The sequence below is a fragment of the Panthera onca genome, chromosome E2, assembly GCF_046562875.1.
Source record: "Panthera onca isolate mPanOnc1 chromosome E2, mPanOnc1 haplotype 2, whole genome shotgun sequence".
Lineage (NCBI taxonomy): Eukaryota > Metazoa > Chordata > Mammalia > Carnivora > Felidae > Panthera > Panthera onca.
The window spans coordinates 37852889-37870864 of NC_138353.1; the positions used below are offsets into that span (position 1 = coordinate 37852889).

The 17976-nt window shown below is 37.3% G+C and overlaps 1 protein-coding gene across 5 annotated transcripts in view; it reads right to left on the bottom strand.

Moving 5' to 3' along the window:
• The window catches only part of CDH8 (cadherin 8), a 362321-nt gene that overhangs the window by 138873 nt on the left and 205472 nt on the right, over positions 1-17976 (bottom strand). For all 5 annotated transcript variants that reach the window (XM_060650613.3, XM_078438839.2, XM_060650611.3 and 2 more), the window contains one exon: positions 2550-2686. In XM_060650613.3, coding sequence (XP_060506596.3) covers positions 2550-2686 — 137 coding nt within the window. The remainder of the gene's footprint in view (positions 1-2549; positions 2687-17976) is intronic.

Below are 17976 nucleotides of genomic sequence, written 5' to 3' on the forward strand. Positions count from 1 at the left end.
ATCATTGCACTTTTCCACACCATCAACAGGGAACTGCTTGTAATTCCCAACACTCACCATCTTCTTCCTTACCCCTCAGTCTTTCTGTATGGATATCTCAGCAGATTTCAACTTACCCTTTCATATCCAGGTGCTTCGAGGAGCCATGAGAAGGAAAACCCCAAGATCACTAGGGATTTTGTCTCTTTTGCTGACTGCTATATCCCCAGCCACCAGTAGAGTGGTTGGCAAGTAGGATAGACTCAATAAATAGTTATTGAGTAAATGAACAAATTAATGCCACCTCAGACTTGGTCACCCTAGAGTTAACAGCTTATTTCCTTGCAGCAACTGCTTTTGTGTCTGTCTTCTTACTTGTCTGTAATTCCTTGCAAACGAGTCTTTTGTTTCGTGATTGTCCCTGAAATGTTTCTTAACCACCCGCTCTGTATATTCGTTTATTTTTACTCCTTAGAATGAGTAACATAGATCCTTATAATTAGGACCTCCTTGATGAATATTAAGTAAAGGCATCCATCTCATAAAAAAAAAAAGTGTCACGAATTAAGGCTAACTCAACTTGGTTGTATTCAATATGAGAAGGTTCTTTAAAAAGTAATTACTGTCTGCATAAAGAAAACTGTGATCCTTTAGAGAATTTTTATAAAGCCCTAAAGCAATATAAACTGTATACAGTTTTTCTCTGCGGCTTAAGGTAATAATGTGGCTTCAACATTGTAAATTATGAAAATTTCATGTTTGTACTTCTTTCTCTAGATGGGGTTAACATTTATTTTTTTTTTAATGTTTATTTACTTTTAAGAGAGAGAGAGCGAGAGAGAGAGAGAGAGAGAGAGAGAGAGAGAGAGAGTGAGAGCGAGCCAGCCAGGTAGGGGCAGAGAGGGAGAAAGAATCTGAAGCAGGCTCCAGGCTCCGAGCTGTCAGCACAAAGCCCGAGGCGGGGCTGGAACCCATGAACCATGAGATCATGACCTGAGCTGAAGTCAGAGGCTTAACCAACTGGGCCACCCAGGCATAGATGGGGTTAACATTTCTGATGAACCAGTTACCAAGTAGTATCCTTGGTTTGCTTTATCCCTTAATGTTAGCGAAGGGTAACTGCTACCAGAATAACACACTGAGGAAGAGAATACTACTCCTTAGCCAGTAAAACACCAGAGTTTCCAGAGTTTATGCTCTCTCCAGAACCCTCCACTTGGTAGGGCTGAAGTTACGTATCAACCTGACTGCATGTCCTCTGCTTGCATTCAAGGAGGCTACAAAAAAAACAGATATGCCGCACTCTTACATCTTCACTTTTTCCACACAGTGTTATTGTTGGTTTACTTTTGTTCTGTTTGTCTTTTAACAAAGTTCCATGGGGAACATTTCCCCCATAACCCAGAACAAGGAAAAGTGGTGCCATCCTGATGTCATGGATGGCTCATGTGCACAAACAAATTAATCGTGTGTCTCAGAGATGTTTGCCCTGTCTTCACAAGAAACCATAGAGGAAATTTTAGAGAGAGTACAGAGAAGATTTTAGGTCCCACATCCATTAACTGTCATCTATAAACTCTATATTGTATGTACGCCCAGGAATTTTTCTTAATGTTGATTTTTATTTCCTTACCCAGATTCCCAACTCATTCAAGAATTTGTCTCCCTTGAATCTGTGTGAACTGTAAAGGCCTTATCAGGTCCTTGATCGAAAGAAGGACATCAGATAATATGCAAAAGGTATTTTGTTTGGAAATAAGATGAATATTATGTTCTTTTGCATATTTTTGTGTAATAAAAATTGGTGAGGCAGAGTGCAAATTCTCTGAGACAGTGTAGCACAAAATTCCACCAGAGAGCTGCTGCTTAGAGACCCAGTAATAGCGGCAGTATGTGCAATCAAAGAAGCTGTGCTCACTAAAAACTGACTGAAAGACTAACATGTTATTTTAACAACCCTGGAACATCCTCTAAAAAAAAAAAAGCTTACATTTTCACATGTAATTTATGAAAACAATTATATTGAAGTTACAGTTTTAAATAATCTATGGTACCAAGTAAGATACATTAAACTCTTAAAAAAAACAAATATCATCTATAATTTTATCACTCCAAAATAATATGCATTGACAGTATGAAGTTTCCGTCTATATTTTGTCTGCATATGTGAATATGTATGTGTGTGGTTTAAATATGTGAATAATAGTATATATGTTCGGTCCATTTATTTAAATTATAGTGTGCAATACTTGAGTTCTATTTTTTACCTACCCTTTCATACTCTTTCTCCATATTTTAATATGCAAATCATTATTTAGTGGCTGAATAATAGGTATATAAGAATATTTGGATATGAGAGTATTTCCTTCCCATATATATTGCAACCTTTGGTAATTTACCACTGGGCAAGTTATTTCTTGTTGAGACAATTCATTCAAAGGCTCCTTGGGAGCAATAATATAAGTTCCAATGCCAAAATACCTGATGCAAACAGGGACCGTTTGTCATGTGATCACTAGGCATAAATTGAACCCAGTCACACAAGGAAGAAATTAAACCCAGGCACTTACTAATTTCGGTAGCAATGATTGTTATGTTGTGCCATACACTTAATTCTCTGTCAAGTGGTGTTGCCAGCGTTATTTTTCCATCATCCGCATTAATGTTGAATTGTCTCTCCAGGTCAGTGTGCCGGTCGATGGAAAACCTACAAAAGAGATACATCTGTAATCACTTCAATGTTTATATGATCCATATATTCCACAGCAGACCTTTAGTAATCCTGTGAGAGTCATAGTTGTGAAGTCAAATGGATTGGGAAACTCGGTGGCATCATAATTTGTAAAATAAAATGACTGAATGAGGCACAAGAAACTTAATAATTATTGCCCAAGGAGTAATTAGCTACCTATGCAACATGGAGGTCATAAACTGCCATCAGTTTCAATAGGTAGCATCTTCAAAAACGGATGCTGATGAAGAGTTAATTGCACAATCCATCACATTTATTGGACAGCTTATGATAATTAGCAGTTGCCACAAAATATCACATAAAACAATAAACTCAAGCCCAAATCAGGATGGTGCTAGGCAGCGTGTCATTTACGGCAGTTCAAAAGAAATGTGTATTTATGTTAAACCCATATTTCACTAGACAACATGTATGTGTTATTATTATTGTTGCTGTTGGGTTGTTTTGTTTTCTTGACAAGTAAAGTGTATATTTAGGATTCCTGTTAGTTTCTTTCCATAGAAATAAGATGGTGGCTGATTATCTAGTAATCATTTTTGAGTCAGAAAAGATATTTCAGCAGCTTTATAACACTCGAGTCTCCAAAATTCACAATTTTAAATGCACAGGTTAGTAGCTCCTCTTTTTTTTTTTTAATATTTTTTTTTAATGTTTATTTATTTTTGAGACAGAGAGAGACAGAGCATGAGCAGGGGAGGGGCAGAGAGAGAGAGGGAGACACAGAATCCAAAGCAGGCTCCAGCCTCTGAGCCATCAGCCCAGAGCCCGACGCGGGGCTCGAACTCACGAACCGTGAGATCGTGACCTGAGCTGAAGTCGGACGCTCAACCGACTGAGCCACCCAGGCGCCTCAGTAGCTCCTCTTTTGAGAAAACTCCTTCAGAGAAGACATTATTAAGGTATTATGTTTAAAGTTTATTTATTTTGAGAGAGAGAAAGAGAATGAGTGGGGGAGGGATAGAGAGAGGAAGAGACAGAATCCCAAGCAGGCCCCGTGCTCTCAGTGCAGATCCCGATGTGAAACTTGAACCCATGAACTGTGAGATCATGACCTGAGCCAAGATCAAGAGCTGTAAGCTTAACCGAATCCACCATGCAGGTGCGGCTAAGGTATTTTGTATCTAGAACCAACTGCTTCTAAGGGATACTAGGCATCAAGATAATATAGTAATTATGATTTTTACAACATTTATTGCTATCCTCTTTATACACCAGGATCTGTGTTTTGGTTATAGAATGTTGAATTCAATAAGATAAAACTCTTAAGGAACATAAGACATAGTTAGAAAAATTAACCCATAAATAAAGAGTGAAATAAACTAAAACAGGATGGAATGGAGACTGAAAAGAGGGTGTTGTAGACTGAATGTTTGTGCTGCCCCCAAATTCAGAGGTTAACATCCTAACTCCCAATATGATAGCATTTGGAAATGAGGACATTGAGGGGTAAATAGGGTTAGATTAGGTCTGATGGGATTAATGACTTTATACAAAATGGAGTAGACACAGGATCTCTCTCTGTTCTCCACCAATGAGGGTGCAATGAGAAGATGGCTATTCTGTCTCTATTATTTACGTATTGCTGTTTCTAGGATAATTCATCTTCACTGAGCCTTGATTTTTTTCACTGGTCAAATATGGTTGCAGACTAAAAATAAAGCATCAATCAGTCTCTAAAGATATGTTCTAAAAGTGCTAGAGATATGTTTATCATTATCATCATCCTCCTCACCGTAATCACCATGTCTGATTGCACAAAAATTTAATAAAGTTTCCTACTTAGAAGGTGGTAGAGAACGCCCCTTTCTTAGCAGTTTATAAATAGCATAAAACTGGAAAAACTTTTGGGTGTCATTTAAGTTTCTTAACTCTAACAGAGGCAGAGATATTTTTCTCATTTTTTAAAGTTCCAGTTCATGACAGACTTTATGGGGTGAGTCATAAGAATTTATAAAATAGGCTATAAATACAGCCCTTTAGTACGATCACAGGTGAGAATGTCATAATATTACAAGATTACACAATGGGAGGAACTTGATGGGGGAAAAAATGACTTTGTTTAAATTCAGTTTAAAGTCTACCTCAACTATTTAAAGATGCCCCTTGCTGCCTATGTAGATATTTCACACATCTGCCTGGTTGACTTTATGATAAAGGCTCCCAAGAATTGCTAAACATCCTAGAAGTCCTGATTCAACATAGTCAACAAGCATGCATTAAACACCAAATGTGGACCAAGCACAGTGCTAGATGCTCCTTCCTTCTTCTGTCCTCTAATCTTCAGTTTCTTTTTGTTTGTTTGTTTGTTTGTTTGAGAGAGAGAGAGAGAGAGAGAGAGAGAGAGAGAGAGCACAGCCAGCAGGTGCAGGGGAGGAGCAAACAGAGAAGAGAGAGAGAATCCCAGGATGTTGCGTATGGTCAGCACAGAGACCAACATGGGACTCAGACTCACGAACCATGAGATCATGACCTGAGCTGAAATCAAGAGTTGGATGCTTAACCTATGGAGCCACTCAGGTGTCCCTTCTCTTTGGTTTCTTATAGAATGAAGAAGGGAAAAATGAAACCCTTAGAGGACATTTTAAGCAACATAACTAGTGAACAGCAGAACCAGAATGAATATTCATGTTTGATTCACTCTGAAGTCTATGTGTGCACCAGCTACAGGAAGGGCTTACCTTATTCATATATAAAGTAGGGGTGATATTAATACTGGATAATAGGATTCTTGAGAGGACTAGAGTAGATGATAAGCATGGCATACTTTGTCAATACGTGTGTGCTGCCCACTAAGTATCAGGGATCAAGACTCTACTATCATTTGTATGATAGTGACATCATTGAATGCCACCTTTGCACTCAATTTTCTGAACCCAAAATTGTGATTATTTTTCTTATTTTAGAACACACTGATTTAACATCTTACAAATGCCTATATATACGTGTGTGTGTATATGTGTGTGTATATATATACATATATATACATACATATGTGTGTATATATACATCCTAATATAATATATACTATTATATATTATATAACATATAGTATTTTATAGTATATAGTATTATAATATATATAATTCCATATATTGAAATATATCTAAAGAAATATGATTTATTAAATCAGATGACAAGGAGTTAGACCTCGCTGGAAAGCCAGGGAATAAGAATTCTCCATCTCCCATCTTCTTTATAGACCTCCTGATAGGTTTTTAATCCACCTTTATATTCTAGCAAACTTTTTTCTGCTCTGTTGTTTAAGGGCATGGCCTGAGTTTCTGGTTGTTTACATTAAGACTACCAGGAGAGTCCCAGACCATAGGCTCCATATGCATTAATAATCTCATCGTGGGGCACCTGGGTGGCTCAGTCGGTTAAGCATCTGACTCTTGATCTAGGCTCAGGTCATAATCTTGCTGTTTGTGAGATCAAGCCCCACATCAGGCTCTACCTGCTGATGGCACAGAGCCTGCCTGGGATTCTCTCTCTCCCTCTCTCTCTGCCCCTCCCCTGCTCATGCTGTCTCAAAATAAATGAAAAAACTTAAAAAAATAATAATCTCATCGTAAAGAACATGGGTCCCAGTCTGACTGCCTCAGACTGCCTGACTGCCTTAATTTCACCATTTACATAGATGTGACTTACTCATGCTATTAGTCTATCTGGGTCTTTGTTACTTAATCTGTAAATTGGGAATTATAATGGGTTTTGTGAGTTTTAAATGAGGTACTGCATATAAAGCACTTACTACCGTGCCTGACACATAATAATTGCTCAGTAAATCTATTATTTAAAAATCTGTAATCTTATCATTACTTATCTGGACATGATAATAAGTTTCTCCTGATGATTCCCTAGTCCCTTCTCAGGCCCAAGGTAGCATCCATTTCACTCCTTGGTTCTCTGTCCCTCAACAAGTTCATCTGGATTTTCCTATCCGTAGAAGGAAACATAGAAGATGCCAGTTTAAGTGATTAAAAATAAAGCTGAGAAGGAAAAGCAAGTGTGGGGGAATGGGGAACGAAACCTGCATGTCTGGCACCATTTCAGATGTTTATTTTTCCACCAACTTTTCTGACCAAAATCTCTGTCTCGTGAAGTCACCACTGCGGGTCCACAGATTTAGTGGACACATTCAATTTTGTATTATTGTTGAGTAACATGATCGTTCTTAACCATAGTTAAAACTGATTGCATTTTAACATATTTTTAAGACTTATTCCACAACTAAAGATTACATTTAAAAACTGAAAGCATGCCATGTTTAGGAATGTTCTCAGAAGACACTCAGTCCACCATCCACCCCCACCCCAAGCACACACACGAGAGCCACAGCACTGCATCTCTAGCTGCAAAGGCTCACCTTGCTTTCCTCCAGTCCTCTAAGCTGCCACCATCCACTGCATTGCCTCGCATCCTCCCCTCCCCTCCCTCTCATTCCACTCTGTCATACAGCTACAACAGCAGCAATAAAGGGCAATACTTAAACACGAAACTCTACTATAGGCTCTTTCCTTAAGTCAGTTAACAGAAAATCATTTCAAAGAAAAACAGAATGGGTTAAGAAAACAAACCTGGAGTAACGACTGAAATATTAGGATCCAGTGTACTGTGTAAATTCTCAGAATGTCATGATTGGGGCTAGATACCTGGGAAGTAGATCCATAAGCCACTCTGTCTTCTGGGATTCCCAGTGTCTTTCTGAATAGCAGCACAGAGAAGTATAATCAGAGAAACCAGAGAACCTTCAGTGGAATCTCCCTGAAATCATGTACTAGTCATAATCTCACAGTCTTGTCTATAAATAGGAGAGAATATCTTCTTCACAGAGTGGTGCTTTGCAGTAAATGAGTTGATACATGACTCACATTAGGCAAATAAATAAATGAGTAATAAAATAAACGATGAGCCAGTTTTTCAATCTGTAAGAGATGCCTTCAAGCCTAGAGTAACTGTGGACATAAATTTCTAGAAATGGAAATATATAAATAAGGGCTATCATTCACATCTTTTAGTAGTCTTGGGAATGACAGAACTTCACAAATGACACCAGAAAGATACTGCAAAACCCTTGTTAATATTTGTCTATTCCCATCTTCACCTCTTTCAAACTACCTGCTAGTCTGAGTACCTCCATGGAGCACAGACTCTGAGTGATGACATAAAAGGCTATACTGGGTTTCTCAGCACACACCTCATCCATACAGATCCCTCTTCAAGGCTTCTGAGTCATTCTTTTCCTTACGGATGTTCCATTTTCTGTAGCTAAACATTTGCCAGACTTTCACTTTTTTAGGACAAGGGGACATTTTTGATTCATATATTACAATATCACATTGGTTAGATTTTGCACTGTAGTTACTCAATGACTGGTTGTAGGCAAGATGCACAAACATGTATCAAGCATAGGTTATGATTATATGTGTAATAGGGTGCTAAAGAAATAAATACAAGGGAAAGCAATAAATGGGACAGGAAAGAAATAAAAAATAAGGAAGAATTATTTTGGTTCTTAAATCTACCGAAAAGTTCAATGCCTTCTAATTTGTATCTTAAAAGTCATAGGATCTGTATCTCCAGTATTCAAGTCTCCGCTCTAATTTCTTAAAAGTTTGCATGTATTGGATTTGCTGTTCCTATGCAGAATTACTTAAAATGTGTTAGAGAAAAGATCTCGTTCTGAGAAGAACAGAATATACTTTGGAGAGCCATCTTCCTGCCACAGTAAGAAGGAAAAGAATTCTTATTAACACAGTGGGAAGTGGCATGTGACAAAATGGGCTCCTTGGGTCATGTTAACATCAATTCTAATGACGGAAGTTTTGGAAATACACATTCTCCATCGAGTACAATGAATATGTTTTAGAAGCCCTGTTTAAACTTTCTCATTTTATTCTAACAAATTTCCTGGTTTGCTTCAATACTACTGTTTCTGTAACCTATAGTAGTATGTCTTAGAAGTAAATGGTGAAAGCTTCATCATCTTACTTTGTGAAATTAAAGCTATAGAGGCAAGAAAATTCCTACCTAGATGCATAGCACCTTGTTTGGAGACTCCACTTTAACATACATCATTCTGACCATGAACACAAATTGATGTCACCAGTTTACCCAATGAAGAGTAGCTTACAGAGAGAAGTAAATATAGGAAGATACCATTGGTGCAGCAGCTGAGAGTAGATCCAGATAGACCACTGGATATCACTGAGCTGGGACAAGGCACCCTATTCTGCATTGCTGCCACCACTGATATTAAATAACAATGTTTACCTGAAACATGTAATATGTTTCCTCAATTAACACAGCTCAACTATTTATATTTCATACCAGCTTGTGGCGCAAAATTCCACATGTGTATGTGTATTTTGTTTTCAATATGCAAGTATTATAGGTGCATATCCATTTAAAGCATCTCCCACCTCCTCTTCCCCATCCCACCCCTAACACTAGGTACAGTGAACCTCTATCCCCTATTCAGTTTACCGCTTCTTGGTCTATAACAATGTTAAGAACATTTTCAGGACTTTTAGAACTAAGTTCCTAAAGTCAAGGAGACTTTTCTTTTCACTCCCAATGACTTCAGTGCAACATGAGCCAAATGTGCAGTGTGCAAAACCAGCTACACTGATTATCTTAGCAATCAGATAAACTGATAAGAAGTTTCTTAAAAAAGTTATTCTGGACTATATTCTTTCACTATAATATTTAGGTTTTTAATTATTTTTTAAATGTTTATTTTTGAGAGAGAGAGAGAGAGAGAGAAAGAGTGTGAGCGGGTGAGGGGCAGAGAGAGGAAGACAGAGAATCTGAAGCAGGCTCCAGGCTCTGAGCTGTCAGCACAGAGCCTGACGTGGGGCTCGAACTCGCGTACTGAGAGATCATGACCTGAGCCAAAGTCAGACACTCAACCCACTGAGCTACGCAGGCAACCTGCCACTATAATATTTGTGAAACATGCGATGATTTTTCCAGGGAATGGCCCTCCCGTTCTTAACTTCTCTAAGCCAATTTATATAACCAATACTCACTTTCTTCATCTAAAAATGAGAACAATATGATTGCCTTCTTTTAAAGATTAGGTGAATCTGAAATTAGATAACACATTCTAAATTTCCTCACACTTTTTGGGGCACCTGGGTGGCTCAGTTGGTTAAGCATATGACTTTGGCTCAGGTCATGATCTCACGGCTTGTGAGTTCCAGCCCCTCACGGGCTCTGTTCTGACAGCTCAAAGCCTGGAGCCTGCTTCAGATTCTGTATGTTCCCCTCCCTCCCTCCCTCTCTCCCTTTCCCCTACTCATTTTCTCTCTCTCTCTCAAAAATATATAAAAACATAAAAATTTTAAATTTCCTCACACTTTTTAAAAATGGTTTTACACTGAGTATTTATCATTATTTCTAGAATACACTCTGCCAAATATCTTGGTATTTTTAAGTAACAACAACAGAATATTTGAAAGATTCTGGTTTTTTGGTGTCCATATGGAGATAGACATAATGTTGTAGTATTTCGACTTACTGTTTTCACCTAAAGAGTGAAGCGGATCCACCCAACCCAATCAATCTCAGGTATCTTTTACTTTATTTAGGGTCAAGTATAGAAATCTCAGATTTCAATTCTGTCAGTTCATATGAGGTTCCATTTTTTGAGCATGTGTTTTGTTTTATAGTTTATCCCACTTATACCTTGGGAAAATAGCAGCCTAAAGCCATAGTCTCATGTGTAACTTTCTGTAGCTGCAGAACCAAAACACAAACAACAACAAAAAAGAGAATTACTTAGAGTAAATCTCAGGTAAATTTGATTCATGGTTAATTCTTCCATATTTACATAATGTCTTTGGAGAAATTCTAATTTTATCCCTGAGTCATCGAAATAATCATTCATAACTGAAAATTCTAAATATGATATTATAGCAAATATATGAAAAAAGTAGAATACATTTTTACACAATATGAAGGTATTAAATATAAGTTTTTATTTTTATGTTTTTTAATTTCTGTAAAGTTTTAGTGGCTACTTCTTTTAGGGAAGAAGCTAAATGTTTGAATAGAGACTCTCCTCTTAGATGTACTGGTGTGACCTTTGCATTGTTTACAATGAAAAGTAGCAAGCTCCGTAATGAAGTCACATTGCAGTAAGTCCAAATGTGCCTGGGAAAGGGGGAGGGGTGGCCAGAGATGACACTAAGAGGATACAGTATCTCTTTAAGGACAGGAAGAATAAGCAGGATTTTTCCAGGTGAAATATGTAAGGACAGCATCCTCAGCATAAAAAAAATGCACATAGAAAATCTTGAGAGTTTGGATTTGTTTAGGAAACTATAAAATTAAAGGACTAGATTAGTGTGGGGAGAGCTCAGGTCTGACAGATGAGAATTCTGTCTTTTCTTTCCCATCCTTTCTTCCATCTTGGCCCTTACATGGCCTCGATCTCATGTCACTGAGTCTATAGGTAAAGAAAGACAATGAAAGTAAATAAGTTTTTTCAAAGCTTACAGTCATAGATTCATGAAGAAAAAAAGAAAAGGGCTGAGATACATAAAATATTACAAAAATCTTCACATCAAAAGAAGCAGCAAATATGAAAAGTCTGAGTTAGGAATAGTGTGCTTGAAGACCTTAACAGAGGATGGTGTGGTTGAAGTTCAAGACTCAATAGGGGAAGGGCCTCAGGGAATACATCATGAAAGACCTTGGAAACTGTATGAAGGATTTTTTTTTCACCTGTAGGAAATGGGAAGCCACTTGAAAAAATATAGGAGAGTGATACGATCTAAAACACAGCTGAATTTCGTAGATCTTTCTGTGATGTAGAAATATGCTCTGAGCCATCCAATATGGTGACCCCTAACTACATGTGGCTGTTTAGCCTGTGAAATCCTGCAAGTATAACTGAGGAATAGAAATGTGTATTTTATGAAGTTTAAAGTAATTCTATTCCAATTCAAAGATCCACGTGTGACCAGTGGCTAACCTACTGGTCAACACACAGATCTAAACTGAGTTAATGATCATTTTGGCAGCTGTGTGAATATCAAGGCATAAGAGACTGGCAAATGGGACTTTTGCAACTACTCACATTAGAGATGATGGTGCTTGAGCTTAGAAAGTAAAATAAACATAACATGGTAATTGTTTGGATGTGGGAACTAAAGGAGGTGGAAGAATATTGAAGAAATACCCTTATGAAAGGCTCACAGCCTTTTCCTCTTCTCAGGGGAAATCTAAAAGTGGAGAACATTCTTTAACTCTGTTAAATGTCTTCTGGGGGCTTCCAATCATGCCAATAATGACTTTTCTTTATATGAAAGGATACTGAAAGTTAATGAGGCTACATTAACAATAAAACAGAGATGGCGTGAAATTAAAAAAAAAAAAAAAAAAGTACTCATTATGTATCAGTCTAGACCATAGGACCATACCCAGAATTAAGATTGAGTAATATATTTAATGTATTTATTGTGGTCTTCCTAATTTTCAGCTTCTCTGGTAACCCCGTGTATTAAATTCTTACTTAATCCTCTATATAAATGACTGGAGTAGCCCATATATATTGTCCTGACTCTCAATGTCTATGGTTGTAAAATTAAGATAATACACATTCTTCCTCGGTCATAAAGTTACTGAGATAGTAAGTATAAAATCCTGACTATAGTATCTGACACTAAATGTCGGAAAGCTATAAGTATGGTGGTGTTTGATTATATATCTGTCCAATTTTGGTCAAAATCACTTACTGTACAAAAGAAAAAAGTATTTATTAAAAACATGCACACCCAAGAAATAATACAAATATATTTTAAATATTAACTATATTAAAGCAGGTGTTTTTAATGCATAAAATTGTATATATATTGAAATTTTAATTAGACATTTAGTAAATTCTGGATCATTTAATAAACGCTAAGGATTTATGCTAAATGATAGGAATTAATAGGTGGACAAGATGTGGCCTGTTAAATCTTAAGGGCTGGAAATGAATTTACATTGAAATAGCCTGTTTACCTATGTGATATACAATAGTACTAATATAAGCACACCATTCCAGTGTCAGGCAGATGTAATTTGTCTAGGGGGAAAAATATTTTCCACTAAAAATACCCATCTTTAAGCACAATGCCTGCCCGCATTGTCTAACTTAATCTTGTACATTTAAGCAAGTGCAAAGCCCAATATCATGCACGTGATATTTAATACGGGTGATCTAGACAGGCTTCTTCTTCTTCCAGTGAGCATATCTCCCACACTTCACCATACTTTGGGGCCTGCTCCCTTTCCATACCTGCTCTGTCCTACTGTCTTCACAGGGACATTTAGATCTATTGCTATCTTTTGCACCATTAAATATATTTTCCCTAACTCTGATCCTTCTTAAGGACTTTCCTAAATCTTATTTACTGTGAAGCTACACCCCTCAGCAGACTATCCCAAAACTTGATTTGAATCTAGAAGCCCATTTGGAAGGCACTTCAACTTGAACCACTCTGCTCCCCAGCAAGCTGGCTCCAGACACATAGAATAGAACCAGTAAACTTTTGATAGATGGATGGAGATGACATTTCTCCATTTTTAACGTGTTCTCTTATAAAATATGCAATATTATGTTTCCCCCTGCAACACTAAGTCAAATCTGATTGTCCTTTATCAAAAGCAAGGTTGTATAATACCTTGTGTCAAATCAGAATGTAGAAATATAAGGAAAACTAAAGGCTTGGTTGAAATGACTCCCATAAATATTTGAACATCAGATAAACATGTCAATCTCCCTTTGTTGGGATGCAAAATAGAGGATTTATTTTGCTTTATGAGAGTAACAATATTAGATAACATTGCTCAGCCTACACAGGCATCTTTGTTTCTCTCAGAATATAAACATTATTATCAAATTTGTTCCCTAGAGAAGACAAAGACTTCACCCATCAGAAAACAAAAACAAAAACAAAAAAACACAAACTTTTTAAACCCAAGATCAGCATTTTCCAATTTTTTTTTTCCTGTCTCTAGATTCTTAAGCTATTTTTACCACTTAGATCACCCATATTTTATAAAATATTTTATAAATACATGCAGCTTCATAGTTTTGGGTAACTATTGCCATACTACACCGATAACATTTCAGCTAACCAATATGCCACTTCAGTGTTTGCATCTCAAAATGCAGAACAAATACACATTTGCCTAAAGGAAGACACTGTAGTGTGGTGGCAACATGGATTTGGGAGCTACATGGCTAGCAGTATGAATTTAGTCAAATTACTTCACGAATAAAGATGGTTAGTGCTCTTATCCACAGTTGACATGAAGATATTCTGTGCAGATATCTCTTCGAGGAAGGAAGCCTGGGCTGTGTGGGGAGGGGTCAGTAGACACCCTTCAGCTATCCACTCCTTAGAATCTGGATCCTTTGCAGAGAACCTACACTCCGGAGTTCATCTGGAGACGAAACAAGCAGAGGGATGATGCATTCCTCTGATGGTTAACACTCGTCCCAGAAAGACCCACTGGATTGGGTCTTTTGCCAGGACTGCAATGCCATTCGATTTCTCCCCCTGCTCATCCTGCTTTTGTCTCCTTCCATTCACAGGTGCTGATCCCTAATAAACATCTTGTACTTCCAATGCATCTACTCCCAGGGAAAACAACCTGCAACAAGTTGTTTAATGGAAATAGGATACGTGTCACTCATAGAGTTAACGTAATGAAGTGTGAACGAGACACATGTGAAGGGCACTATACTAATATGCTAAATAGTCACGAATAAAGATCCACAGATTATTTCCAGTATCACTTGGTGACTATCTAGTCTCATATTGGAGAATACATGTTAGAGTCTGTTAGCACACTATAGTAGCAAGTCTATTACAAGTTAATTTCTCTTTTTAGGGGATTTCATGCTTTTAAACAGAAAAATACTGCTGAAATCAGAGAATTTACCAAGACACTGAAATGAAGAGACCAGTGTTTGGCTAAGGCAGTCACCAGTCACACTTCTAAAAACCCTATATTATACTTATTACTGAGGTGTGGAGAATGGAGGAAAAAATCTATTTTTTTAATAAACTCATGCAAAAAACAAGTAAATTCCCCGCTCCAAGCATGTAAGCATCACACCATTTCTCAGGATGCCCTTTCACAGCTTGTATGGTAGTTATGGGGATTGGCTCCAAAGCTACACTAAACAAAACTAGTCTTTTCTGGCAGAGTCAACATGAGAATACACTGTTATGGATCCCATGAAAACCAGTGTCCTGAGGGCTCTCAGATAAAAATGGACAAAGTCAACTCCTATCACATAGTCTAACATAAAGAATTTCTTTGGCTGCTACAGGTTTAAAAAAATTATATATATATATTTTATCTTTAGGGACTTTCGGAGACAGAGTAAGATCCCAGAATTATACGGGAGCCAACTGTTCAAATCACTGATGAAAATCCAAACTGCTATCAGTCCAGGGTAGGGTTTGGCAAAAAAAAAAAAAAAAAAAAAAAAATTCTGTAAAGTAAGTATTTTAGGCTCTGTTGGCCATACTATCTCTGTCACAGCTACTCAACTCTGCAGTCATAGGGCATAAAAGAATAAGGGTGGTTGTGTTCTAATAAAACTTCAAAAAAGGGTGGTAGACCAGATTTAGCGCACAGGTTATAGTTTATTGGCTGCAGGTCTACCGTAATAGAGTAAAAGTATTCACTAAAAGTCATGAGTCCTCCTTTAAGTAGGTCCTAAAGAAAAAAAAAGAAAAAAAAAAGGCAGCTGTTGGGAGGAGGGAGACTCATACAGTAATAAGAAGATAAACCGCCTGTTACACCCAGAAGGATAAGTATCGTGAAACTCGCAATGCTCAGTGCATTAGAATCTAGAGCACAGACCAGTACAGGAGCTTCAGGGTCCTGTCTTCCATCATATGCTCCGGATACTCTGCAAAACTACACAAAGTTCAAAGACTGAATGTGCTGCTTACATTTTCTCCTTCTTAAAAAGTGCAATGCGCTTTGGCTAATTAACATACCTGTGGAATCCTAGTGCAAAGGAACTTGAGTTCAAATCAATGTGGCCACAATGTCTTTGATCCCGATAGTGTCCCTTAGGGCACAGTTAGGGAGATGCTGTTGTCAGAGAAAGGCAGTGTATGTCTATTTTTCAAGTTTAACAGGCATACAGGTACTTTTCTATTCTAAAACATGTTTTGCTAAACACTGGTTTGCAGCCTCTATATGGAAAATTTATAGGAAGATGCAATTTTGAGCCAACTGCAAGTGAAGATGCTATTTAGAGCCACTTATAATGAAATAAACCCCTTAGTTATGAATCAGTTATTATATTTCGGTGAACTCCAACTGTTTCTTTCTCACTGCTTAATTTCATTCTAGCTTTTGTTATTATGCCTAAAGAAACCATTTTAACATTTTCTCGCATGCATTTTGAGTATCAAAAATTCCATCTACAAGTTTTCAGCTTTTTGCCTCTAATTGCTCCACTGGTTGGTCTAACTGCTTTAATAAATAATATTATCTGGTGCTGCTGGTCCCAGGATTCTAAGGTCTCTGCATCACATATTATTTATTACTCCTCTAAGGAGAAAAAAGGATTCCTTTTTTACCCAAAGCATTTCTTTACAGAGAGAGAGAGAGGATAAAAGAAAAAGAAAACATTCAAATTAATATAGGGTTTTCTACAGTGTGAGATATTTCCACTTTAGCATCATTGGATGTATATGGCTGTTTCTATTCAAATCCATTATGAAATGAGGACACTTCTTCCTTCATATGACCCTAACATTCCAGAATCCATCCTTATTTATCATTTTTAGAAAACATGTATCTAATTAGATAAATGTGAGAGTTGGGTTTTTCATGGCTATTTAGCCAGCCTCCCTACTACAGAATAAGGTCCATGGGGCAGGGGCTCTGTCTTTACAGAAATCTCCTAGTAAAATAAATAAATTCTATATATGACACATATATATACATATACGTGTATGTATACAAAAATGTATATATAGTCTGTGTGTGACTGAATGGATAAATGACTGACTAAATGAAAATATGACTTAATAGATGCATTAAGTAGTATTAGTTGAATTAGCAAGTATAGTGAGATTTGTTTTGGAACAATGATTTGGAAGGGTTGGTATTTTTGATTTGGGACACAATCAAGCTTTTACCTGGCTAAGAGTGTGCAGGAATGAAATGGCCAAATTTTAATTATTTTAAGAAAACTCGTTCCTTGTACTAGATCCTTGCACACAGGTGGTTAAAATGCAAAGAAGTGCAGCCTCTATGGAAAACAGAATGGGAGTTTTAAAAAATAATTTAAAATAGAATTACCATATGATCCAGCAATCTCACTTCTGGGCATTTGTCCAAAACAATTGAAACCAGGATCTCAAAAGATATTAGTACTCCTATGTTCACTGTAGCACTCTTTATAATAGCCAAGATATAGAAACAACCTAAATGACCATCAACAGATGAATGAATAAAGAAAACATGGTATGTTGATAGAACGGAGTAATATTCAGCCTTAAAAAAGGAAATTGTGTAGGGATGCCTGGGTGGCTCAGTCTGTTGCTCATCCGACTTTGACCCGGGTCATCATCTCACCATTCGTGGGTTCAAGCCCCATGTCGGGCTCTGTGCTGATTGCTCAGAGCCTGGAGCCTGCTTCGGATTCTGTGTCTCCCTCTCTGTCTCTGCCCCTCCTCCCTCGAGCACTCTCTCACTCCCTCTGTCTCTCTCTCTCTCTCAAGAATAAATATTGAAAAAAAGAAAGGGAATTGTGTAATATGCCATGTCATAGGTGAACATGGAGGCCATTATGCTAAGTGAAATAAGCTAATCACAGAAACATTAAGTACCGCATGATTCCACTTATGGGAGACAATCTGAAATAGTCAAATTCATAGAAGCATCAAATGGTGGTTGCCAGGGGCTGGCGGAGGGGGGAAATGGGGAGTCTCTAATTAATGGATATAAACTTTCAGTTACACAGGATGAATAAATTCCAGAGATAAGCTCTACAATACTGTACTTACAGTTAACAATACTGTATTGTGCACTTAAAAATCTGTTAAAAGACAGAAATCATGTAAAGTGTTCTTATCACCAAAAAAATAAGAGTAATAATAATAAATAAAAACAAACAAAAAATAGGTCCTTCCCTAAAATGGAAGTTATTGCAAGACTGAGGAGTCAATCAACACACAGTCTACTCTCCAAATTAATGCCAGGTTCTCTACTGA